We start from the raw sequence: 27,307 nt of genomic DNA, 5'->3' as shown, positions 1-27,307 counted from the left end.
CTTCTAGTAATCTGCTTGAAGCAACCGGGTCAGTCTGAGCAGCAGTTATCTCTGGTGGCTGCATCCCAGGAGATGCTGATGCAATGCAAGAGACAAAAATATCTCTGTTCTCCCAGAGGTAATTATGTGGGATTAATGAAGGAAGAGGGTATTTTAGGCCAAATGAGGCTCTGGTGCCACTGGGCTCTTAGCTCTTGCAAGTTACATGTCTGTGCTATATATTTTATTTCTGAAAACACCTTGGGGGTACCCTTTCAGACTGTGTCCTGCTTTGTTTTTAGCCAAGGGTTCTTCCAGGGTTGCTGCCATCATGAGAAATCCAGGGTGGATGCTGCTTCACATCTGTGGGGTTACGATCAGCTAGTGCAGGTTGTCAGGATGATTTGCTCCAGAGGTGAGTTCAGAGCTGGGCTCACAGCCCTGGAGACTGGATTCAGCTGTTTAACCCCAGAGCAGGGACATTCTGGGCTGTGACCATATCTGAAGCCTGCACTAGCTTGAATCATCTCTAGAGCTGGAAGGGGCTTTCAGTCCCTGGTCCCATTTAGTCCATCGCCTCTCAGCCAAGCCAACCCTGGGAGGGGAGCAGGGAGTGCCCATCTGTGGAATAGATCCTGATCTGCTAAGAACTGCAGAGAGAGCCAGCAACTCAGGACATACAGCAAGGGGACAGCAAAGGGCTGCTGGATAACACAGTGATAGATAGATAGATAGATAGATAATGTCCAAATAATTCTGATGCCTGTGAATTGACCGCATCACAAGCTGAGACAAATTCCACAAAGACCACCACAGTAAGTTTGGTATTTCAATTACATATTTTGGGCTATTAGTATTTAAGAACATAAATGTGAAATTACAATCTGAACTGTTAAGTCTGGTCTACACTACCGTGCTAACTCAATCCGAGATACTCTACTTATGTTACTTAAACATGTAACTTCAATCAACGTAGCTTAGAACCACTTACCACGGTGTCCACACTATGCTATGTCAAAGGGAAACGTTCTCCCCTCGATGTATCTTCCACCTCTTGTTGAGGTGGATTACCGACGTCGATGGAAAAATGGTCTCCCATTGATGTAGTGTGTCTTCACCAGACCCGGTACATCGATGCAGAGTGAGGGGTGAAAGGGCTCTTACATAGCTGTGTCTTTGGCTTCTAGATACTACAGTGGTAGGGAAATGGAGATAGAAAAATAATGATCAAAGAATCCTGGTGCTGGAAAATCAAATACATCTCAAGTTGGGGAAAAATCCACAGTGAGCAGCACAGTTAATTCACTATTTCAATTAAATATAGTTGTGGTTTAAGATACAGATCAAATGTAAGACACTAAACATAAATTAGCATTTGGACCCTTTAAGGCTTTAGCTATCAGTTAAGTCAGAGAGCTAGAGCCAGTCAGAGAAAAAATCAGTGCAAAATTTTGACTTTGCATCAGATACCTAAAATCAGTAAAAAAATCAGGATTTGGCAACCAAACGTATTTGTTTTTAGCAAAAAATTAGTGTAAAGTGAAAATGTTAGTTGCCAACAAAAGAAAATTGTGGTTTTCAGTTTAAAAAATTTGTTTCAAATATAGCAGAAATTTTACCTGGACATTTTTTAAAAACAAAAATGGGCAGGAAATCTCTGACCACCCCTAACTGGAAATTGAGCTTTAAACAAAGTTGGGAACCATTATTCTTATATTTAATAATACAGCCATTTCAAACCTGTTTCTTCTGTTGCAACTGTGTTTATTTCTATTTCAAAGGAATAGTTATGGAAAGGTAAAAAAACCAGCACAGCAGCAAAAACAGGATAGCAGCAAAGCCTGCAGATTGTGTTTTGTACACTCTAGCACCTGTAAACTGTAAACTCAGAGTCAGCTTTGCACCAGCCACCTGAAGCCTGTCTATCTCAACCCTGCCCAAAGACACAGAGGAAATGAAGGGGAGAGCATCAAGACCTCCTGCTCTAGCCCCATATCCTCTGTCCCACACTGCTGACATCTGAACACCAAGGCTGTAAACAGGTGCACAGAACATACACATAGTAAAACACAGCCCCTCCCTAACCAAGATCACAGTCCTAGTAGACAAGGCAGAGAAAGTGGGGGAGAGGAAACAGAGGCACAGAAAGGGGAAGTGACTTGCCCAAAGTCACCCAGAAGGTCAGTGGCAAAGACAAGAACATAACCCAGGTCTCCTGACTGCCACTGATCTGCACAGCGCAGACATGAAGGTAGAGAGGGAAATGATAAACCATAGCAGTAACAAAGGGATGCTCCTGTCCCATCATTACACAGAGACACAAGTGCAGCAGATATCAGGGGCCATGAATCAATCTGTAAGCAGGTAGCAGGACGTCTCTGCACAGAACTCAGTGTGGAATCATCACAGATGAGTTGGGGCTTAGGCCACTGGGTATGTCTGTGTCGTTTTTCCCTGGGAAGAGAGGATCAGGTTGTGCTGCTGCTTTAGAAGTTTAGTTTCCTGTCCAAGTTGTTAGCCTGCTGTTTGTCCTAAGAAGCAGGGGTGGCTCCAGGCACCAGCATGACAAGCGCATGCCTGGGGCGGCAACCATGGGGTGCCCTCTGCTGGTTGCCTCAAAGGCAGCAGACAGATTGCCTTCAGCGGCATGCCTGCGGAGGGTCCGCTGTTCCCTCAGCTTCCTCAGACCTCTCGCAGGCAAGCCACCAAAGAGAGCCTGCCTACCGTGCTTGGGGTGGCAAAATATCTAGAGCTGCCCCTGCAAGGAAGATATGACTAGAAGGGACCTGGCTCACTGAGTCCAATCCACTGCTCTCATTGGCAACTCAGTCATATAATCCCCATCCTAAACTGACACAGCTCAGTGTTAACACCAGTTAGGTTGTTAATCCACAACGGCTCCTAATGGGATGCTGCTCTATATTGTCCCTGCTCTGATGGGGACAAACGTTCTTCTCATTTCCAAGCTAAATTTACTCCTGGACAATTTATCCCCATTCCTTCTTGTGCCAACATTCTCCTTTAGCATCAGTAGCTCTACTCCCTTCCTCGTGTTTACTCCCTTGATGTGTTTATAGAGAGTGATCATAACTCCTTTCAGCTGGCATTTTGCTCAGTTAATCAGCCAAACTCTTTTAGGCTACATCTACTCAGCAAGCTAGGGCTGTGATTCCCCAGCTTGCATGGATGTACACATGTGCTAGCTTTGTGAGCATAAATAGCAGTGTACCTGCGGTAGCCATGCAGAATACAAAGCCGCCTGAACTCTGGTGCTATGTACTTGTCATAAACCTAGTCCCAGATTTGGACCTTAGCGTCCAAAATATGGGGGTTAGCATGAAAACCTCCAAGCTTAGTTACCAGCTTGGACTTGGTAAAGCTGCCACCACCCAAAAAATTAGAGTGTTTTGGGGCACTCTGGTCCCCCCAAAAACCTTCCCTGGGGACCCCAAGACCCAAATCCCTTGAGTCTCACAACAAAGGGAAATAAACCTTTTCCCTTCCCTCCTCCAGGTGTTCCTGGAGAGATACACAGAAGCAAACTCCGTGAATCTAAACAGAGGGAGTCCACCCTCTCTATTTCCAGTCCTGGAAACACAAGCACTTCCCTCTTCACCCAGAGGGAATGCAAAGTCAGGCTAGTAAATCTAACACACACAGATTTCCCCCTGACTTCTTCCTCCCACAAATTCCCTGGTGAGCACAGACTCAATTCCCTGGAGTCCCCCACTAAAGAAAAACTCCAACAGGTCTTAAAAAGAAAGCTTTATATAAAAAGAAAGAAAAATACATAAAAATGGTTTCTCTGTATTAAGGTGACAAATACAGGGTCAATTGCTTAAAAGAAATATGAATAAACAGCCTTATTCAAAAAGAATACAATTCAAAGCACTCCAGCAACTATAGACATGTAAATACAAAAGAAAAAAACAATAACCCCTATTGTTTTTATGATCTCTGTACTCACAACTTGGAAACAGAAGATTAGATAGCAGGAAATAGAAATCCCCTCATAGCCAAGAGAGAGTCAGACAGAAGACCAAGAACAAAGGACTCACACACAAACTTCCCTCCACCCAGAGTTGAAAAAATCCTGTTTCCTGATTGGTCCTCTGGTCAGGTGCTTCAGATACTTATTTCCAGGTGAAAGAGATGTTAACCCTTAGCTATCTGTTTATGACAGTACTGTATTCAGCACAGTTTCCCCTTCTGCCATGGCTACACTATTTTCAGACTTGTGCTAGTCATCCTTGAGATATTGCAAGTAGTATATGTGATCTGGGAATCACTTCCCTAGCTCATAGTTTGGATGTAGCCTAAACTACCTCTCTATTGTCGCAATAGGATGACCATCATTTCTAAGACTGTTGGGTTTGGATTGTAACTTGATCCATATATACACTGCTTTTTATCAAGCTACATCTTGGATCAGATCCTCAGATGGAGGCAACGGACGCCACCCATTGACTGTAAGAGAGCTGTGGCAATTTACACTGGTGTGACAATGCTCCTCACTAGTGGTGTGATTGTGACAGATGAGGAGATGAGAGAACATTAGCCTGACCACTGCCCTTGCCCTTCTTTCCACAGACAGTCCATGATGTACTGAGAAAAAAAATGTCCAACCGAACCACCGTGACCAAGTTCGTTCTCCTGGGGGTTCTCTGAGGTTCGGGAGCTGCAGATTTTACACTCTGTGGTGTTTTTAGGGATTTACCTGGCAGCCCTGGTGGGAAATCTCCTTGTTATCATCCTTGTAGTGGTCGACCACCACCTTCACACCCCCATGTACTTCTTCCTGATGAATTTGTCCATACCTGACCTCGGTTCCATCTCCGTCACAGTCCCGAAGTCCATGGCAAACTCCCTGTTGAACACCAGGTCGATTTCTTATTCTGGGTGCATTGCCCAAGTCTTTCTCTTCAGTTTCTTTACTGAGACTGACTTTGCTTTTCTCACCATCATGGTTTACGACCGGTACGTTGCCATCTGCCAACCACTGCACTATGAGACTACAATGAACAGGGGAGCTTGTGTCCAAATGGCAGCCAGTGCCTGGATCAGTGGAATTCCCATTTCTACTATGCAGACTGGGAACATATTTGCATTACCTTTTTGTGGTGGTAACAAGGTGGATCAGTTCTTCTGTGATATCCTCCAACTGCTCAAGATCACTTGCAATGACACATACCTCAGTGAAGTTGTTATTACTTCTTTTCTCTTTTTCTTAGGCTTATGTTGCTTTGCTTTTATAATTGAGTCATATGTTCAGATCTTCAAAACCGTGCTGAGAATCCCCTCTGAGCAGGGCCGGAATAAAGCCTTCTCCACCTGCCTCCCTCACCTCACTGTGGTCTCCTTGTTAGTTTGCACTGCCACCTTTGCCTGCATGAAATCCACCTCCAGCTCATCATCAGGTCTGGATGTCATAGTGGCTGTTCTTTATTCTGTGATGCCTCCAGTGATGAATCCAGCCATCTACAGCATCAGGAACAAGGAGATAAAATCTGCCCTGAGGAAACTAACTGAGGGGAAGTTATCCAAAAAGAATAAAATTTCCAGATTTCTCCCATGACTATGTTTTCATTCTGTGCTTCTTTACAGATATAATCAACTGATGACATTATTGTCTCCATGGGAATGTGATGTTCAGGCTTTTTATGCAAAAATGTTGTGTTCACGGTAGTAATAATGCAGACTAAGTTCACTGAAGTCAGTGGAGTTACTCTACTGTGATTAAGATAAGAATCTATCTATCTATCTATCTAAATTATGAGGGCATTTAATTCATTTCTGCATTTCCTTGTTAGAATCATGAGTTAGCTGAACTCGACCTTCTGAACAGGCATGAGCTGTCACTGGGAAACATTAACTCTGTGTTAATAATGTTTTTTGCCATTTTATTTCCTAGTTTTTCAACAAAAAGGAAGCTTGTTGATTGGAGTTAGTGGTCACTGTGGCAGCTGCAGGTGGCTGTGGATATGGATGATGAGTGAAGTAAAAGGATCTTTTAAGAACCATCACATTTTTCTAGAAAGGAGCTGTAATCTGTGCACTACTTGGTCATTCTGGGTTCCTCTCAGCTTCACACCCTGAGCGGCGGCGCTTCCCCAGACCCTGGCACACATCGGGAGGGGTGATTAGGGAGAGGCTCAGTTCCCTCTCCTGTCAAAAGGGAAGGAGAAAGCCCCCAAGATCACAAAAGAGGGAGAGGGAAGGGTATCCGACACCATAGATGCATCGCGAGCCCCCTGCTACTGGCACATACAAGGGAGGTGAATGTGGGGCTGCCAGGCGCCCTGCCCCTCGTTCTAGTTCTGGATCCAGCAGGGTAGGAGATAGGCACACAGGTGCAGAGAGCACTTGTCAGGGTTCCTTCCCCACTCTGAACTTTAGGGTACAGAAGTGGGGACCTGCATGGACACTTCTAAGCTTAATTACTAGCTTAGATCTGGTATCGCCGCCACCATCCAGAATTTCAGAGTCTGGAGCACTCCCTATCCCCCTAAAACTTTCCCCTCCCTGGGTAGCCTTGAGGGACTTCACCAATTCCCTGGTGAACACAGATCCAAACCCCTTGGATCTTAAAACAAGGAGAAATTAACCATCCCCCCTTCTTTCCCCCCCACTAATCCCTGGTGAGTCCAGATCCAATCCCTTTGGATCTAAAAAAAAAACAGGGAAAAATCAATCAGGTATTAATTAAAAAGGCTTTTAATTAAAGAAAAGAAAGATAAAAGAAAACCCTCTGGGAGATATTAGCATACTAGCTACTCTCACAGACAACAGATTCAAAACACAGATGATGTTCCCCTGGGCACAAATTTAGTTACACAAAGAAAAAATACCCATGTACCCAATTTTTGATAATTCCCTTAATGGTACCAAGACAAGTTACAAAGAAAATAAACATAAACCTATTTATTCCTTTCTAAAACTTACTACTCTGATAAGAGGCTGCTTCCTTGATCTATTCAATCCGGCTGAAAACAAACTCTAAACAAAGGAAAAACTTCCCTCCTTCCTTTTGAAACATCTTGTTCCCCCATTGGTTCCTCTGGTCAGGTGTTAGCTAGGCTAGGTGAACTTTTTAACCCTTTACAGGTAAAAGAGGCATTAACCCTTAACCATCTGTTTATGACAGCGCTGACGGAAAAACAGCTCAGTGTTGTGCTCGCTTTATTGTTCACACTGCAAAACTGGACCTAACAGGAAAGTGAGGCTTTGCACTGGGGAGGGGAGAGAACATAGAGCTCTCTGAAGATTGAAAGAGTTAGGACATCACACCCAGATGTTCTCCCAGTCCCCTGTCACTCACCCTCATGTCCCCTCTTCACAGTGTCCCACCCCTCATCTCCTGACCCCCAACTCATCTCCTACCCACCCATCCTATTCGTCCCTTTCCCCATAACCTCCCTCCCCTTGCTGCCCCGCAAACCCTATTCTCGCAATTCCCACCTGCTTTTCCACCCTCATCATCCTCGTCTCCCAGTAGGTAAGTGTATTTCAAAAATTGTTTCATTACCATCTAAATATCCAGTGGTGCCCAGGTGACTTTTCCCTACAGTTAGAAACCCTCAGACAAAGCCAGGTGCCTCCTTATTCTTAGGTTCAGATTTTGGATCAGGGTTTGATCTGAACTCAAAGTGCCAAGATGGCATACGGGTTTGTCAGCCACTACTGGACATTCCCCCTTCAAGGACTCGCAGCCTGTGAGCCAGAGGTAGCTTTGAACCTGTTCATCCTCTCTCCATGCACATGCTCAGCGTAATCCATTCGCTGCGACTCCAAGTCCTTCGAAGGCTGATGGGCCTAACTGAGAGCTAAACCCTTTGACTAATAACGCTGTCACTTTATTTCTTCCAAAGAGTTGGTGAGTGGCCCTTGAACACTAGAAATGCTCCCTGCTGTGAGTATCTGAGCCCTTGTTTGATCTCTGTCTGTGCACAATAAATCAGCACCAAAACACACCAACGTTAAGAAAAGTTAGAAGTGACTCCTTTGGAGTGGATAGGGCTGATTCCCTCTCACTCACCCTGGCGTAAATCAGGAGTAACTCCTTTGTACTGAATGGGGCTGATTTCCCCCTCACTCACCCCAGGGTGTTACAATGGAGTATGTCCGGTCTAAGGAAGAGGAGATGCATGTCCTTTGACTCCAGCCCCTGCTGAGGTGTGGCCCTTCTGTGTGGTTCTGGGCCCTTCAAACCCAGATTCCCCTGGGGCATGACCGTTCTCTATGAAGTGCTTTGCCCTTCAGCCCCCCACTAATCACAGCGTCTCCTACCTTATTTCACTATCCCTCTGCCCCCCCACCTGTAAACTCCTCACCTGATGAATCTCAAGGAGAACCCACTGATATCAGAGTGCCTGCTGTACCGCATCAAGGACAGCATGACTAGATACCAGGAATGGGACATGCTGGGGTACGGTGGATGGGGGTGTCCAGTGCCCTTGGTCTGACTGGGGCCAGCAACAGATGCTGCACTACCCACAGCCTGGAACAATAGAGGTAGAATAGGGAAATCTGCCCCCATTGCAGCACCAGCCCCATTGTCTGCCTGAGTCTGAAGAGGGTCTGAGAGAATGGTTCTGGGAGAAGGGAACTGCCCCAGGCATCTCCATGGCGTTTGAATTCCCAGCACCTGTGCTCTGGAGCACCTCAACAACCCCACCAATGCAGGGGGCTCTCTGTTCAGGGAGGGGAAGAGCACAGCAGTCCTGACCGCCTCACCCTAGCAGACACATCCTGGCTGGGGAGGTAAGGATTGTGGGGACCATGACTGCCCTCTGCCTGTCTGTGGGCACCGAGCTGATCCCAAGGGGTTGGGGGACATTCACCTGCTACTCTTCTGTGACAGAGCAGGGTCCCATGCTATTGTCCCAGCCTTTCTTTGAAGCCCTCTCCACCTCCATGCATGGCCCTGGAGTATCTAAATCCAGCCCTGGGAGTAAGCAGAGCTTTATGGGAGTAAATGTACCTCTTTCCACAAGCTCCTGGGAACAGCCCAGCTCAGAGCTGTGACTCTTGGAGGGACCGCCATCAGCTGCTGAAAATAGAGGGACAGGGACCACCCCCCCCCAGTGGACAATTCTGCGCTGATCTCTATTTCAGGGAGGTTCCCTGTGAGTTAATGGCTGTTTGGAGACCTGCACCATGGCAGTTGAATTCATTCTCTGATCTAATGTAACCACGAAGGCTCTTGTGATCCATGCCAATGTCTCATCCCGCTGACCTTTTTGTCTCAGCAATACCTTGTGGAAGTGAGTTCCTGGTTGGCAGTGGGCAGAGGCCACCCTGGAAATACTGTTCAGAAAAGGTGCTTGGCCAGGAAGATGAAGGAGGAGAGTGGGAAAGGAAGGAAGGAAGTGGTGGCCGGGGCTTGCCAATGGGGAGGAGGAGGAGAGAATGGGCAGGTGTTTGGAGCCAGAGGTGAGTGGCTGTTCCTTGGAGCTGGGGCCATGTCAAGGGAGTGGGGCTGAGAGAGGAGAGAACTGGTGGGCATAGCAGGGGACTGGTGGACAAAGAGGTTAAGCACGGATCTCTGAGGAAGCTAAGTCAAGAACTCTGGGTGAGAATTGACTCGGCCATGGGAGGGGAAATCTCAAAGAACAGGGGCTGACAGGGTCCGTGGGGTGGGGGTTGTGAGAAGGGTGGGAGAAGATTAAGGGCTGTGGGTGTTTGCTTGGGGGTCTGGGTAGGGTGAGGGAGATGGAGGGAGGGAGAGGGAGGGAAACATCTCTAAATAAAAGTTTCTTTATAAAATTGTCATCCAGTCTAAATTATTATTCCCCAGATTTTGGTACAGTGAGGCACAGAGAGTTGAGGTAACATAGCTGCATAGCTGGGCTTCCATCACAGGAGTTCTTAGCATCTCGACCTTCTTTCTCAAGACAGCAGGCAGTCCTAGTTATCATTTCAGGCTGGGATTCTCAAGGGTGTCTAAGGGATTTAGGAGCCCAGGATGTACATGCCTTACTGCCATAGAGTCCTTTGCAAATCCCTGGCACCATTTTCAGCAATTCAGGGGAAGCCCAGGCTTTGGAAGTTAACGAGAGACACAGGGCCAGGATTACAAAGGGGTTTAGGGACTTAAAGAAGGAGATAGCTGCCTATTGGGATTTACAATAGCATCTAAGCAGGTTAAGCTCCTCACTCCCACTGAATGACTATGGGACTTGGCCACCTAACTCATTTAGGAACATTGATAAATCCCTGTAGGTGCCTGTCTTCAGCTTTGTGATCCTGGCCCACAGATAACACAGAAGCTGGGCTGGAATCAGGGAACACCAGGGGAGATCATAGGCCTGTGCTATTTTAGGTGCAGACTAGAGGATCAGAATGGCTCTTTTGGCTTTATCACCAACTCATCTATGCACTTGCCTGTGGGCCTGTGCTGCTGAGCTGTGCAGGGCTCCAGGGAGTGAGTCCCACTAGCCCTTAGGAAATAGACATAAATAAATCACCTTTCTGCAGCATCGGTCCTTTAATGCCGGTGATGATCAGCACCAGCTACACACAGCTCATCTGCAAAGCCAACAGGTTTGAGTCAAGTTCTGGCTGAGCAGTCTCAAAATGAAGCAGGAAAGGATTCTCAGATGCCTGTGCCTTTAGCTTCTAGATTCTGGTAGATATTGACCAAAGAATCCTGGTGCCGGATGATTGAATGTATCATAAGTTGGGAAAAAAATCCACAAAGATCAGCATAGTAAGTTTTCTATTTCAATTAAATATGTTGGGGAATCAACATACAGGGGAAAATGAAGATGATAAATATGAATTACAATATGAACTTGTTAAGACTTTTACTCTCAATTTAATCAAATACCTACTGCTGATTGGAATTTTTCCATCCTTCTGGAAAATTTTGACTTTTAACTGAAAACATCAAATTCATTTTTTTTCAGTTTTTGCCAAATGAAAACTTCTTGCTGAAAACTGGATTATTTTTATCACAAAACCAAAAATGTTTCAGTTTTGAATTTTCAATTTCTTTACTAACCAATCACAAAATCTTTGGAGAAAAGCAGACAGATTCTGAGATTTGTTGTTGTTTAGCTGAAAACCCGCTTTCTTTTAAAAAGAACACAGATGAAAATTTCCAACCTGCCTTAAACTTCAAATAAATTGGAGAACATTAATATTGCCTGATAAGACCTTAATTTCAAACCATTTATTCTACTGCATCTATGTGATTTCTCTTCCAAAGAGATAGTTGTCCTAGTAGACAGAGCAGAGAAAGGGAGGAAGGGAGGGGAAACAGAGGCAAAAAGAGGGGAAATGGCTAGCCTAAGGTCACACAGCAGGTCACTGGCAGAGACAAGAGTAGAGTCCAAGTGTCCTAACAACCCCTGCACCACACAATGCAGAGTAAATGATACAACATAGTGGTGACAGAGAGATGCCGCTAGTCCATTGTTACACGCAGGCCGAAGTGCAGCTGGGAGTTGGTGCCATAAATCAGTTTGGAAGCAGACAGCAGGCCATCTAGGCATAGAGCTTGGGGTAGAAAAATCACAGATGAGCTGCTACTTATGATGCTGGGTGAGTCTACATGAGAATCAGGCTGTGCTGGCATTTTAGTTTATCCATTTCATGGCCAACCCGTGAGCTTGGTGATGGTTGCAGCAGAGGGACCTTCTTTGGAAGCATTGTTGGGTTTGAATTGTACTTTGTTTCATCCTTCATAAAGCATTTTACGGGCCACATCTTGGGCTAAATCCTCAAAAAGTATAAAGTAACAAAGCTCCATTGACTTTAAATGAGCCGACCCAATTTACACTAATGTGATAACTTGACTGATTGATCATCAGAGGTGAGGAACACTAACAATACCTCATCATTGCAAGTGATGAGTGCTATGCACCTTTGACATTCATATAATGAGATATTACATTAAAGGGAATTAGGGCTATTCCCACTGTCGCTCTAAATCTGATCATTGTCCTTCTCATTTCCCCTACAGCCATCACACAGTGTACTGAGGAAGAAAATGTCCAACCAAATCACCATGACCAAATTCCTTCTCCTGGGATTCTTTGATGTTCCAGGACTGCAGATTTTACACTTTGTGGTGTTTCTAGTGCTCTACCTGGCATCCCTGCTGGAGAACCTTCTCATCATCACAGTCATAGCCCTCAACCACCAACTTCACACCCCCATGTACTTCTTCCTGATGAATCTGTCCATCCTAGACCTCGGCTCCGTCTCTGTCACCATCCCCAAATCCATGGCCAACTCCCTCATGAACACAAGATTGATTTCTTATTCTGGATGTGTCGCCCAAGTCTTTCTTGTCTTCTTCTTTGCTTCAGCAGATTTTGCCATACTGACCATCATGGCGTACGACCGATATGTTGCCATCTGCCAACCACTGCACTATGAGACAGTGATGAATAGAAGAGCTTGTGTCCAAATGGCAGCCAGTGCCTGGATCAGTGTTATTCTCTATTCTGCAGTCCACACTGGAAACACTTTTGCAATCTCCTTCTGTGGCGGCAATGAGGTGAATCAGTTCTTCTGTGAAGTCCCCCAGCTCCTCAAGCTAGCTTGTTCTAACTCAGACCTCAGTGAAGTCGGGTTTCTCATCTTTAGTGTGTGCTTAGCCTCAAGCTGCTTTGTTTTCATAATTGTGTCATATGTTCAGATCTTCACCACAGTGCTGAGAATCCCCTCTGAGCAGGGCCAGCATAAAGCCTTCTCCACCTGCCTCCCTCACCTCATTGTGGTCTCCTTGTTTATTTGCACTGAGAACTTTGCCTACTTGAAATCCACCTCTAGCTCAACCTCAGGTCTGGATCTCATGGTGGCTGTTCTCTATTCTATGTTGCCACCAATGACGAATCCGATCATCTACAGCATGAGAAACAAAGAGCTCAAAGGTGCACTGTGTAAACTGATAGGTTGGAGGTTATTATCTAAGAATAAAATGTCCGTATTTCTCCATCAGTAACAATTTCATTCTGTGTTTCTTTACATAATCAGATGATGACTTTATTGCCTCCCTGAGAAAACACTGTTCAGTCTGTTTATGCAGAACTGGTATTTACACTAGGAAAAATTCTGACAAACATGACTCAAGAAAAAAGGAGTTATTATAGGTTTACACCAATGTAAATAAGATCGGAATCTATCTTCATGTACTGCTATCCACCACCATACTATCTGAGCACCCTGCCCATAAAATCAGTACCCATAGCAAAGTCCCTAGTGAGGTCTCAAGCTCTTCTTTTTTTGGGGGGATAATCTTTGATTGAAGTATCAATGCAATTGTTCTTTGTGTTTTTTGTTTACTTGTTTGTCAGATTTTTACCTTTGTTTTTTTTTTTTTGCTTAACTTGTTTGCTGAAAGCCCAAGGAGGTGGTGAATGTTTGGTTAGACAGGATTTCCAATGTTTGCCCTCTCTTGGAAGTGCTCATATGTCATCTCTTTGATGGGATTTTCTGAGCGACATGAAGGTTTGCTCCCCACAATGACAACCTCATTAATCATAATGATCGATTTCTATTCAATTGTGAATTATGTTAGCTAGCTAGCTAGATAATGAATAATCTAGGGAGATTATTGTGCAAATTATCGTGCTTCTTTTCCTGTTAATGATTATCTATGTCCAGATCATGATTTTCTTATAAATACTCCTTATTAAGCATTATTTAACAGAGATTTTTATGGTTATATCTTACTCTATCTGTCATTTACAAAAAGTTCATTCTAAAATACTTGGTGTTTGAACTTTGAGCTGTTTTGATAGGATACATTTTTAACATGCTCTCTTTCATTTCTCTGAACAAATGGAAGCATCACACTCAGGATCCTTAAACATCAAGGAGGCAGCCCTCAGCTGGTTTAAATTGTCACAGCTCCATTGAAGTCAATAGATCTCGGAGACTTTTCATCATCTGAGGATCTGCTCCAAATGCTCATGATTACGAATTTCAAACTCACTCCCTTTGAATATTCTGTACAAAGGCCCTGATTCCACAGCCACTTCAGCACATTCTTTACTTTAATTGTAGGTTTAAAGGGAAGGTTTAAAGGAAACTCATGCTCAATTCTCTGTTGGATATGGGTTAAGGATATGGATAGGGCTCAAGGCTAAAACCAAACTGGTGTCAGACCCTGACACTGTCTCCATTTCTCTCCTTTCCCAATAAAGCCTTACAATTGGTGTATTGGAATTACTCTCTCCTTCTTGAGTTTGAATTATTAACATAAAATAATTTTTTATCTCAAAGTTATAATCACTGGACCTTCTTCTCTAGACTTACCAGTCCATTATGACTCTTCATCATCAACCTCTCCTCCTGGAAATCCTGCTCACCAGCATGCTCATCACCAAGATGTTGACCAACATGGTGTGCAGTTGGAAGACCAGTTTCTTCCCTAGCTTCCATGTAAGTGCCATTGCGTGCACTGACCAAAACCCCATCCCATTTGCCTAAATGTCACTGTTTCCATAAATGTTCCTGTCTGCATGGCTGGAATGTTCACGCAGGGGCCATCAACTCAGCTGAATCACATTCCCTGAAAAAGCAAAGTTATTATTCATACAAAAAGATTTAGCTGTATTCATTCCGTTTTTCCAGTGATACAGAGTAGGAGCTCACTCCAGCTTCTGGAAGAGATAAATCACAGGGTAGCTCACAAGTAGAGCTGGATGGAAAACTTCTGATTGAAACAGAGTTTTGTCCAAAAATGCTGATTCATAGAACCCAAAATGATTCACAGAAACATCTCAGGTTTGATGAACTTCCAGGGAAGAAAGGTCAGACTGGCAATGGATTGCCTGCCTGCCAAGCTGAGCTGCTAAGGAGCAAGAAGTTTGAAGACCTTGGTATGGGCTCCCAGGGGTCATGTCTCTAGGGCAATCTCAGCATGCAGACAGCCCTGGCCCAGGAACACGAGCGCTTCCAGACTTCCAGGCCAGCTGGCTTCCCAAAATTGCCACTGAGTCACATAATATGGGCAACCAGCTGACCTGGGAGACTGGAATCAGCTCTTGAGTGAAACTCACATTCTGCTCCTATTAGCAGCTGAACTGACAAGAAAACTGACAAGAATGTCCATTTCACTCAGCAGATGCCAGGGTCCTGTGGAGAAAATTTCGTTTCTGAAGCACCATGTGTTGGTGTTTCTAAAACATTCCCTCCCCCCGAGTTTTCAGTTAGAGGGAAATTTTGAAATAGCAACATTTCCCACAAAGCGGAAAGCCTATGTTTTGGCCAGCTCTGCTTTCAAGCTTTGTTGTTATGGCCTCATTGGAAAACATCAAGGTACAGTGTCCCTCCTTTCATCCTAAGGTAGACACCAGGGCAACGGTAATCTGCTGAGGCACTTGAACAAACCAACGGTGCTTCACTGACAGTGGAATTGTCTTCTGAAGCTGCAAACCAAGTCTGTTAACCTTCAGGATGGGCTGCTGGCTTATCTGTTCTCCCTAGCTTTCCTTGAGGGCTTGGCTGGGTTGATGGGAAAATTTATGGAAGTTTCATTGGTTGAGGAGGGAGAATATTAAAGTCAATGAACGGGGAATGATCTCCTGGTCAGTGAAAAGGGAAGAAGTCTAGTTTGGTTAAGGCAAATTGTATGGATTGTGAATAGGGAATAAGGAGGAGGGAAGGTCTGTGATTGTTGTCAAGTGCAGAAGACTCTGTGTGGTGAAGGGCAAAGAGGTCTATGGCTAGTTCTGCTGAAGAATGTTTTGGTGGGTGAATGGAGGATAATCTCATCATTAGTAGAGAGCAGACGAGTCTACGGGTGGTGAAGGACAGATTTGTCTGGCTACGGAGAGCAGAGGAGTCTATGGGTGGTTGAAGGATGAGAATGTTCTAGTTGACTTATGGGGAAAATTTTGCCATTGGTTAATGGTGAAAAATTACGGTCGGTTAATGGAAGAGTTTAATGTTGAAGGAAGGAGAATGTTACCCAGGATTTGCTGGACCAAGTCAGTGTATTTTGCATATATTCTTACAATACAGAGCAGAGGTCTAGCGTGTGGGCTTTCTTACCAGGCCAAATGAACAAATAATACAAATATTGCTGTCACTTAATTTTATGGCATTTCACATCTGAGAACTTGCAAGGAGTCTCCAGACTTGGAGCTGTGAGTCTCATAAGGAACAACACAAATTTAGCTTTTATGTAACTGTTGGGGCAATGTTATCTACATTAATGCTGTGCCCTCTGACACCATTCTGCCACTCTTGCTGGCTTCTTTCAATAATTAGGATTCTGGGACCTGATGTGTCAGTGACTTTAGACACCACACTGTTGAAAGGAGTAGAGAGAGAGATCATAATTGACAAGGGCTTGCATACAGAAAGCATCCAGTGCCCCATCCATGTCATCAGAGTTAAGGGTATTCTGATGTGAGGCTCCCACAATCACTCCATTTGAAGCTGCTCCACTCTGGATAAATAATTATTAGGTTTTTTACTGATTTCTTTATGGTGGCCTGTATGAAATGCACTGCATATCTTTGTCCAGTTCCCAGAGGATGTCTCCCCATTACACTAATATCAACATTACTGGCAATAATTTGCCACAATAATTCTTCTGGTCCATTACTAAGGAAGCATACAGGGATATGGAGAAGGGAATCTTCTTTTATATACAGAAAGGGTCCTTCTAGGGCAGGGTAGAGGCACATATCCAGAGACTGTTGAATGGGGTAAGATTCCATAGCTGCCACTTTGGCTTCTGTGTGCTCTGTTTTGTTCTATGACGAGGAATGTTAACAGGGCACTTCATCTTGAATGGTCTCTTGGAATATGTGTCAACTACTTATGCTAAACTATGTTTTCTACCTCATATTTAGCTGTGACACTATGGCCTTGTCTACACTACACAGTTCTGTCAACAAAAGGCAACTTCTGTTGACAAAGCAGTGACAGTGTACACACTGCAATGCTCCTCCTGCAGATTTAACTCTCCTGCTCTTCCGACATAATAAAACCACCTTGGCAAGAGTCGTGAAGCTTTTTGCAACATAACATCAGTGTAGACACTGCGTTCCTCACATCACTGTAACAAGTCTCCAGGAGGTACCCCACAATGCTCACTGTGACCACTCCAGTCACTGTTTTTGAATTCAGCCTCCCTGAATCAAGCTACTCTGGCATGCACCCCTCCTCTTTCAAAGCCCCAGGAAGTTTTAAATTATTCTTCCTGTTTGCTTGATGTGGAGACCTCACATAGCTACTGCCCAGCTGAGCATGCTGGCTTCCTGCAGCAAACAGGTTCCTGCCTGGACTACATGGGAGGAGGATGTGGGTTTCCCGAACTGTGGTGGGGTGATAGGCGGAACACATATCCCTATCTTGGCACCGGAGCACCAAGGCAGCAAGTACATAAACCGCAAGGGATACTTTTCAATGGTGCTGCAAGCACTGGTGGAATACAAGGAACGTTTCACCGATATCAGTGTGGGAAGGCTGGGAAAGGTGCATGATGCGCGCATCTTCAGGAACTCTGATCTGTTTGAACAGCTGCAGGAAAGAACTTACTTCCCACACCAGAAAAATTACCAATGGAGATGTTGAAATGCCAATAGTTATCCTTGGGGACCCAGCCTACCCCTTAATGCCATGACTTATGAAGCCATACACAGGAACCTGGATAGTAGTCAGGAGCTGTTCAACTACAGGCTGAGCAAGTGCAGAATGGTGGTAGAATGTGCATTTGGAGGTTTAAAAGCTTGCTGGGGCAGTTTACTGGCTCAGTTAGACATCAGCGAAACCAATATTCCCATTTTAATTGCTGCCTGCTGTGTGCTCCCCTTACGCTGTAAGAGTAAGGGGAAGACATTTATTGTGGGGTGGGAGGTTGAGGCAAATTGCCTGGCCACTGATTACGCACAGCCAGACATAAGGGTGCTTAGAAGAGCACAGCAGGGCACGCTGCACATCAGAGAAGCTTTGAAAACCAGTTTCATGACTGGCCAGGCTACACTGTGACAGTTCTGTTTGTTTTTCCTTGATGAAAACCTGCCCCACTTGGTTGACTCTACTTCCCTGTAAGCCAACTGACCTCCCCTCTTCGATCACCATTTGCAGAGGCAATAAAGTCATTATTGTTTCAGAATCATGCATTCTTTATTAATTCATCACACAAACAGGGGGGAAACTCACAAGGTAGCCTGGGAGGAGTGGTGAGGAGGGAATCACCAGGTGAGGTGGATGAGGGCAGGAGGGAAGAACAAGGTCACACTGTACTTCAAAACTGATCGAATGCCAGTCTTTTGTTGCTTGGGCAGTCCTCTGGGGTGGAGTGGTTGGGTCCCCGAAGCCCCACTCCTCCGTGTTCTTGGGCATCTGAGTGAGGAGGTTATGGAACATGGAGAGCGGGGAGGGCAGTTACACAGGGTCTGCAGTGGTGGTCAGTGCTCCAGTTTCCTTTCCTGCAGCTCCACCAGATGCCGGAGCATATCAGTTTCATTCCCCCAATGGCCTCAGCATTGGATCCTGACTCCTTTCATCATTCTGCCACCACCTCTCATCTTGCTCCCGTCACCTCTCATCTCACTCATCCCTCCTCTCCTTGCGTTCATTACCTGTTTTCCTGGACTCTGACACTGTTTGCCTCCACACATTCTGCTGAGCTCTTTCAGTGTGGGACTGCATGAGCTCAGAGAACATTTAATGGGGGCCATTTACTACTGGGGTAAAACTCAACACCTTGAGACAATTTTGACCCACATCACATCAATAGTTTGATCTTTGGCTCTAAGCAAAATAAACAAACCTAGAAACTTGTAACTGGGCTCATATCTCCACAACCCTTAGCTCAAATGACCCCAAACTTAGGTCACTAACCCTATCCTTCACCCTCCTAAGGCACATTAAATATCAAAGAAATTTGACTAAGTGTCTCTTTTTTTTTAAAGAGAGGTGGTAATTTAAACGGAAGTCATGGCGCAGCCTTCACTATCGGGGTATTCCTGTGTAGTTATAATATTAATCTGCTCATTTACTGGCTTGGTACCCATCTCATAGATTTCTATTAACCATGTTATTGGAATATTCTATGAGCATTGAGATAGGATTGTGAAGTCCAGCAATAAGCATCTCAGATACAGGAACAAGCAAAAAACTAGACATCATGGCACAGATATTCAGCTTATGTCACCTGGCCTGGTTCCATAGAACTATGCCAATTTACAGCTGCTGAGGAACTGGTCTAATGGATTTCAGTGGGACTGGGGCTGGTTTACGCAACAGCTGTTTGGGGATCTGGACCCTTTGATGCCAAGGCAGCTAAAGGTGATTTACAAAAACTGAGGCTCTGACCCATTCACTCCAGTGGTGCTTCCCTGATTTGAACTAGTTGGGGATCAGAACCATTGATTCCAATAGATCTAGGGCTGATTCATACCCACTGGGGATATGGCCCTTCATATATCATTCTCTGACATGAATGTCTAGTGTGAATGTAACACTTTTAAACAGTGCATCTGCAGCCAAAGGAGCCTTTTATTTAAGTGTTGTCTGCAGAAAGGAAAAAATGTAACTACTGAGAAAGAACGAAAGAAAGAAAGAAAAGCTGGGCCATTCATCCCAGTAGAAGTTGAAGGTCAGATATAGAAAATCTCCACAACACCGAATTCCTCCAAAGTTCTGTCCCCAGTGGGAATGAATCATTCTGTCACCCTTACAAATTACACTTGTAACTAATATCATGGACAAAGCACTAAGAAAGAGCAGATTGATTACGAACTTTTGACTCTTTTTTGGTTCAGTTTCACAGGCAAAGAATATAAATTGGAAACTGCCTCATGGGCCAGATCCCCAGATGGAGTAAATGGATGCTGCTCCATGGAAGTCAATGAGCCAGATCCCCACTGGTGTAAACAGCCCTTGCTACTCTGAAGTCAATGGAACTTTACACCATCCATTTACACCAGCTCAGGACCTGGTCCTTAGTTTTTAGTGTTTGCCTCTGGGTACCTCTTAGTGATCAACTTCAAGCAGCCAGGACAGCCTGAGCTGAGGGTTCCTCTGGTGGCTGCATCCCAAGAGTTGCTGGTGCAATGCAGGAGAAGACCATCTGTGCTCACTCAGAAGTAATTATGTGAAGTTATTGAAGGAACAGGCCAGCTGAGACTCTGGTGCCATTAGGCTCTCAGCTATTGTAGGTCACATGTTGGTGCTACTAATTTATATTTTATTTTGCCATCCTGTGGGGACCTCCTTTGTGACTCAGCCCTGCCTTGTTTTTAGCCAAGGCTACTTCCAGGGATGCTGCCATCGTGTGAGATCCAGGGCAGGTGCTGTTCCCCCTCGGGGTGGGGGAGGAGGGGGTTAGGATCAGGTAGTGCAGGTTGTCTGGGTGATTTGCTCCAGAGGTGAGATCAGAGCTGGGCTTACAGCCCTGGAGACTGGATTCAGTTTTTAGCCCCAACAGGAGCATCCTAGGCTTCAATTGTGTCTGAAATATGCACAAGCTGGCATCATCTCTAGAGCTGTGAGGGGCTCTCAGTCCCTGATCCCAATCAGTCCATAGCCTCTCACCCAAACCTATCCTAGGAGGGAAGCAGGGAACACCCATCTATGCTAGGAACTGCAGAGAGACGCTGCAACTCAGAACATGCAGTGAAGGGGCACAACAACAGCTGGTGGATAATACAGTGTTGGGGGCATGGGAGAGAGTGAGAAAACCAATCAATCCTGAAAGTGGGCACATAGATAGATAGATAGATAGATAGATAGATAGATAGATAATGACCAAGGATTCTTAACACTGCAAGTTCAAATGCATTGCAAATTGGGATAACGAAGTGAGAAACTGCTGAGAAACTGAAGTGAGAAACTGCTGAGCTTCAGTTCATCTGCAAATTTGACACCATCAGCTCAGGATTGAACAAAGACTGTGAATGGCTTGCCAATTACAGAACCAGTTTCTCCTCTCTTGGTTTCCACACCTCAGCTGCTAGAACAGGGCCTCATCCTCCCTGATTGAACTGACCTCGTTATCTCTAGCTTGCTTGCTAGCACACATATATATACCTGCCCCTGGATATTTCCATTACATGCATCTGAGGAAGTGGGTATTCACCCACGAAAGCTCATGCTCCAAAACGTCTGTTAGTCTATAAGGTGCCACAGGATTCTTTGCTGGTTCATCCAGATCTTCAATGACCTAAAACTCAAAAAAGAGTCCTACAAAAAGTGGAAACTAGGTCAAATTACAAAGGATGAATATGAAGAAGTTGATATCTGAGCCATTAGCTATTCCAGACGACCGGAAAAGGGAAAATATAGTGCCTATCTATAAAAAGGGAAATAAGGACAATCTAGGGAATTACAGACCAATCAGCTTAACTTCTATACCCGGAAAGATAATGGAGCTAATACTTAAGCAATCAATTTGCAAACGTCTAGAAGATAAAGAGGTGATAAGTAACAGTCAGCATGGATTTGTCAAGTACAAATCACGTCAAAACAACCTGATTTTTTTTTTGACAGGGTAAAAAGCCATGCGGATGGGAAAGAAGCGATAGATGTGGTATATCTTGACTTCAGTAAGGCTTTTGATACTTTCTGGCATGACTTTCTCATAAACAAACTAGGGAAATACAACCTAGATGGGACTACTATAAGGTGGGTGCATAAATGGTTCGAAAACTGTTCCCAAAGAGTAGTTATGAGTGGTTCACAGTCATGCTGGAGGGTTGTAACAAGTGGGGTTCCACAGGGATCGGTTTTGGGTCTTGTTCTGTTCAATATCTTCATCAATGATCTAGATAATGAAATAAAGAGTACACTTATAAAGTTTGCAGATGATACCAAGCTGGGAGGGGTTGTAACTGCTTTGGAGGATAGGATTTTAATTCAAAATGATCGGGACAAACTGGAGAAATAGTCAGATGTAAATAGGATGAAATTCAATGAGGATAAATGCAAAGTACTCCACTTAGGAAGGAAAAATCAGCTGCACACATACAAAATGGGAAATGACAGCCTAGGAAAGTTTACTGCAGAAAGGGATCTGGGGGTCATAATGGATCACAAGCTAAATATTAGTCAACAGTGCAACACTGTTGCAAAAAAAGCAAACCTCATTGTGGGGTGTGTTGTAAGCAAGAAATGAGAAGTAATTCTTCCACTCTACTCTGTGCTGATTAGGCCTCAACTGGAGTGTTATGTCCAGTTCTGGGCACCACATTTCAGGAAATATGTGGACAAATTGGAAAAAGTCCAGAGTCAAGCAACAAAAATGATTAAATGTCAAGAAAACATGACCTAGGAGGGAAGATTGAAAAAATTGGGTTTATTTAGTCTAGATAAGAGAAGATTGAGAGGAGATATGATAACAGTTTTCAAGTACGTAAAAGGTCATTACAAAGAGGAAGGAGAAAACTGTTAACCTTTGAGGACAGGGCAAGAGGAAATGGGTTTAAATTGCAACAAGGGATGTTTAGGTTGGACATTAGGAAAAACTTCCTAACTGTCAGAGTAGTTAAGCACCAGAATAAATTGCCTTGGGAGGTTGTGGAATCTCCTTCATTGGAGATTTTTAAGAGCAGGTTAGACAAACACCTGTCAGGGATGGTCTAGATCAGGCCTGTACAACATGCAGCCTGGGGGTTGCGTGCGGCCTGTGTGGGCTCACTGTGTGACCCATGGGGGGTAAGAAGGTGGGCTCAATGTGCGGCCCATGGAGGGTGAATAGGCGAGCTGCGGGTGAGGGAGGGTGACCGAGGAGGAGGGTGGGCAGTGGCAGGTGGTGAGGAGACGAGCTGGAGGGGGTGGGGGGCTGAGGAGGCAAGCGGGCGGGCAGTGGCGGAAGGTGAGTAGGTGATCTGGGAGTGGATGGGGGGCTGAGGAGGAGAGCGAGGAGTCAGTGTCTGACCTGTTCTATTGAACTGGTCTGGCTCCCATCCCCTCTCCAAGGGTTGCAGCTGTCTGGAGGTGCTGCCTTCCACACCTTCCTCATTCACACCTCATTCATTCAAAAGGACAATTGATTACAAAGTTGGGGGAAGATCTTATTCTACTTCTAGCAAAAAGATATTTTTCTTTTACCTTAATTATACTACCTTAGGGGCCCGCTATTACATATTACCAAGGTTCAATACCGTTGTTTCGGTGGGGCAGTGCTGCGGAAGTGGGTTAGTTTCTGTGGGGTGGGCAGTGCTGGGTGGGGGAGTATTTTGGGGGGTTTCCCGGACCTGGAGGGGATTCGGCGAGGCTGGGGGGATTCGACCCACAGCTGTTTTCTTTGGAGTAACATGGCCCTTACCTCTTTACGAGTTGTACAGGCCTGGTCTAGATAATACTTAGTCCTACCAGGATTGCAGGGAACTGGATTAAATGATCTCTCAAGGCCCTTTCCAGATCTATGAGTCTATGAGTCTATGAAAGTACGTTTTCTATTTCAATTAAATATGTTAGAGTATTAATGTACAGGGAAATTTTAATTTCAGAAATATGAATTGCCATTAGAGCTCTCTAAGACTTTAACTATCAAATTATGCAGAAATCTAGAGATGATCAGATTTAAAAAAAATCTATCAGAAAAAAATGACTTTTCATTGAGGTTGTGAGAACCAAACAGTTTCATCCTGAAACTGTTGGAAACTGAAAAATTTTAGTCATAATAACAAAATGTTTTCATTTTTACGGCTAGCAGAGACTTTCCATAAAAATGAATTCAACTGAAAACTCAATTTTCTTTTGAAATAAAGCAGAAATTGTCTCACTACTGGAAACTTAGCTTTAAGTCAGGGTTTGGGGAAGGTGAATATTGTCCAATGACACCACAGTTTCCAACCCATTCCCTCTATTGCAACCATGTTTATGTCTTTCAAAGGGGTAGCTGCCGGATGGTGAAACTAAGTAAGTAGCAAAGTTGGTAGCTCACACAATATGTTTTAAACATACTGACCTCTCTAAACTGAAGCCCAGGGAGTTGAAGCCCCAGACAAAGCCTGTCTATCTTCATCTTACCCAAGGAAATGCAGGAGGTTAATGGAACTAGAACTCTGCTCTCCTCTTCTACCATCGTAGCCTCTGTCCCACACTGCTGCCCTCTGTACAAAAATACTGTCCACATATACACAGAACATACACCTAGGAAGAAACAGTCCATCCCCAAAAGAGTTTACATTCAAAGGAGACAAGACAGAGAAATGGAGGGAGGGGAAAGAGAGGCAGAAGTGACATCTCCAAGGTCACAGTGAAGGTCAATGGCAAAGCCAAGAGTAGAACCCAAGTCTCCTGACTGCCACTGACCCTCACTATACAGACATAAAGTCACAGAGGGAAACAATACAACCTAGAATTAACTGAGCAATGCTACTAGCCCATCATCACCCAGAGATGGAAATGCAGCTACGATTTGGTGCCATAAATCAATGTGAAAACAGGCATCAGCTGTTGGGATGGAATCATCACAGAGGAACTGCCATGTGGGACTCCTGATAAATTTATGCTGCTTTTCCCAGGAAAGTGGGAATTAGGGTCAGCAGATGTCTCGATTTTTGGTTCTTTTACTTATATAGGCTCCTATTACCCCCCACGCCCCGTCTCGATTTTTCACGTTTGCTGTCTGGTCACCCAAGTGGGAATCAGGCTGTGTGGGCATTTTAGTTTCAGGGACAAGTTATGAGCCTGGTGTCTTAGCAACAGGGGCAAAACATTGGTTAACATTTTTGATTTGGGTTGTACTTTGTTCTATCCTCCATACTGCATTTGATCAAGCCACATATTGGGCCCGATCCTCAGATGGTGTAAACTGACCAAGCTACATTGACTTTAAGGGAGTGATGCCAATTTACAGTCCTGTGATACCACAGCAGAGTAGTGCTCTGTTTGTGAGTGGTGAGGAACACTAGCTACTCTAGTCAATAGTAGTGACCAATGCTGTGCACCTTTGACATTCACATCATGAGAGATTATGGAGAGGGGAATCAGGGTCACTCTCTCTCTCAGTATAATCCTGACCATTGCCCTTGTCTTTCCCTCCACATGCAGGACATCATGAACTAAGCAAGAAAATGTCCAACCAAACCAACATAACTGAGTTCCTTCTCCTGGGATTCTCTGATGTTCGGGAGCTGCAGATTTTGCACTTCTTGGTGTTTCTGGTGCTTTATCTGGCAGCCCTGACAGGGAATCTTCTTATCATCACATCCATAGCTCTTGATCACCACCTTCACAGCCCCATGTACTTCTTCCTGATGAATTTGTCCATTCTAGATCTCGGTACCATCTCTGTCACCATCCCCAAATCCATGGTCAATTCCCTCATGAACACCAGGTCCATTTCCTATTCTGGATGTGTCGCCCAAGTCTTTTTCCTCGTCTTCTTTGCTGTATCTGACTTCGCCTTACTCACCGTCATGGCATACGATCGATATGTCGCCATCTGCAAACCACTGCACTATGAGGCTATAATGAACAGGAGAGCTTGTGTTCAAATGGCAACCAGTGCCTGGATCAGTGTAATTGTCTATTCTTCATTGCACACGAGGAGCACATTTGCAATCTCCTTCTGTGGCGGCAATGAGGTGAATCAGTTCTTCTGTGAAATTCCCCAGCTACTCAAGCTCGCCTGCTCTGACACATACCTTGGTGAAGTCGAGGTACTCATCTTCGGTGCATGTTTAACGTTAAGCTGTTTTGTTTTTATAATTCTGTCTTACACTCAGATCTTCCAAACAGTGCTGAGAATCCCCACTGAGCAGGGTCGGCATAAAGCCCTATCCACCTGCCTCCCTCACCTCATAGTGGTCTCCTTGTTTCTTTCCACTGGCATCTTTGCTTACCTGAAACCCACCTCCAGTTCTCCATCAGGTCTGGATCTCCTGGTGGCTGTTCTTTATTCCATACTGCCACCAGTGACGAATCCGATCATCTACAGCATAAGGAACAGGGAAATCAAAGCTTCCCTGAGGAAACTCACTGGGTGGAGGTTATTCAGCAAGAATAAAGTGTCTATATTTCTCTTATGAACATGGATTTTGTCTGTGTTTCTTTACAAACACAATCCATTGATGAAACTTTGTTATTGTCCCCATAAGAATATGTTGTGGGTTTTTTTATGCAAAATGCTGTATTTATAGTGGTAAATCTAGACTCACTCGACTAAGTCAATGGAGTTATTCTAGGTTTATACCAGTGTAAGTAAGATGTCCATTAACACGTCTCCAGTCATGAGGAAGGAGGTGGGGGGATGGGGTAGTTAGTGGATTATGGATTGTCGTAATAAGCCATAAATCCAATGTCTCTATTAAGTCCATGATTTTTGGCATCTAGCAACATTATGAATTTAAGCTCTCAGGCCCATCCCTTGAAGGTGTTGTGCAAGTTTCCTTTGAGAGAAGTACTGAGCCATCAGATATAGACTCTTTTTGCAGATATAGAATGATCACTTTATGAAAAGTGTTCACCCATAGGCAGTAGGGTGTTTTTGTGTTTTATCATTTTCCTGTGTGAATTCATTCAAGAGCATAGTGATTGTTTGGGTTCACCCACATAATTGTTATTGGAGCATTTAGTGCACTGGATGAGGCACACCACATGTTGTGATAAGCATGTGTAGGACCCATGGATCTTGACAGATGTTTTGTGGAGGGTGCTGATCATCATAGCAGTGGAGATATGTCTGCAGGTTTTATATCTGTTGTTCTGGCTGCGTTGGTGTGTCCTGTTCTGTGGGGAGCTTGCTTCAGAGGATGAGCTTGGAGCAATTGGAAGGTTGTCTGAGGACCAGAAGAAGGAGTTCTGGAAAGATTTCTTTCAGGACGTGGTCCCCATTGAGTATGGCTTGTGATTGTTTGATGATACCATGTGTCGTCAACAGGCCAATTCACCTTGAATGATCCCTTGAAATATGTTAACTGTTTACACTAAACAATCTGTTCCAATTTGTATTTAGCTGTAACGCTCTGGGTACGTTTCCTAGATCTGAAGAAGAGCTCTGTGTATGCTCAAAAGCTTGTCTATCTCACCAACAGAAGTTGAGGAATAAAAGATCTTATCTCATTCATCTTGTCTCTCTAATATCCTGGGACCAACATGGCGACAACACCAGTGCATAAATCAGTGTTGTGTTATTTTTGATGTTGTTGAAAGGCTTATTTAAGAGGAAGGTTTTGCAATGTTTCCTAAAGACAATCAGACTCTGGATAATGAGGCCAAATTTTGATCCCATTGAAGTAACTGGAATTTAGCCACTCACTTCAAAGGAATCATGATTTGGTCAGTGGCCAAAACACACAAGGATCCAAGTGTCGGTAAAGGCAGCCGGGAGAAAATGAATGCAACAGAGATATAAGGGTGAGATTCCCATCTCAGCTAAACCAGAACAGATACAGAGTAGCTCCGT

General features: G+C 44.5%; 2 protein-coding genes across 2 annotated transcripts; both read left to right on the top strand.

Annotated features, from left to right (window-relative positions):
* The first annotated feature begins 11,971 nt into the window (after positions 1–11,971).
* LOC127032494 (olfactory receptor 14A16-like) lies at positions 11,972–12,931 on the top strand. The gene has a single exon (XM_050919806.1). It carries the CDS (start codon positions 11,972–11,974, stop codon positions 12,929–12,931), a length of 960 nt encoding a protein of 319 aa, XP_050775763.1.
* A 12,037-nt stretch (positions 12,932–24,968) lies between these two features.
* LOC127032609 (olfactory receptor 14A16-like) lies at positions 24,969–25,931 on the top strand. The gene has a single exon (XM_050919896.1). It carries the CDS (start codon positions 24,975–24,977, stop codon positions 25,929–25,931), a length of 957 nt encoding a protein of 318 aa, XP_050775853.1. The 5' UTR covers positions 24,969–24,974.
* The last annotated feature ends 1,376 nt before the right edge of the window (positions 25,932–27,307 follow it).

The sequence above is a fragment of the Gopherus flavomarginatus genome, chromosome 12 (assembly GCF_025201925.1).
Source record: "Gopherus flavomarginatus isolate rGopFla2 chromosome 12, rGopFla2.mat.asm, whole genome shotgun sequence".
In the NCBI taxonomy this organism is placed as follows: Eukaryota; Metazoa; Chordata; order Testudines; family Testudinidae; genus Gopherus; species Gopherus flavomarginatus.
This window is presented reverse-complemented; position numbering and strand designations above follow the sequence as displayed.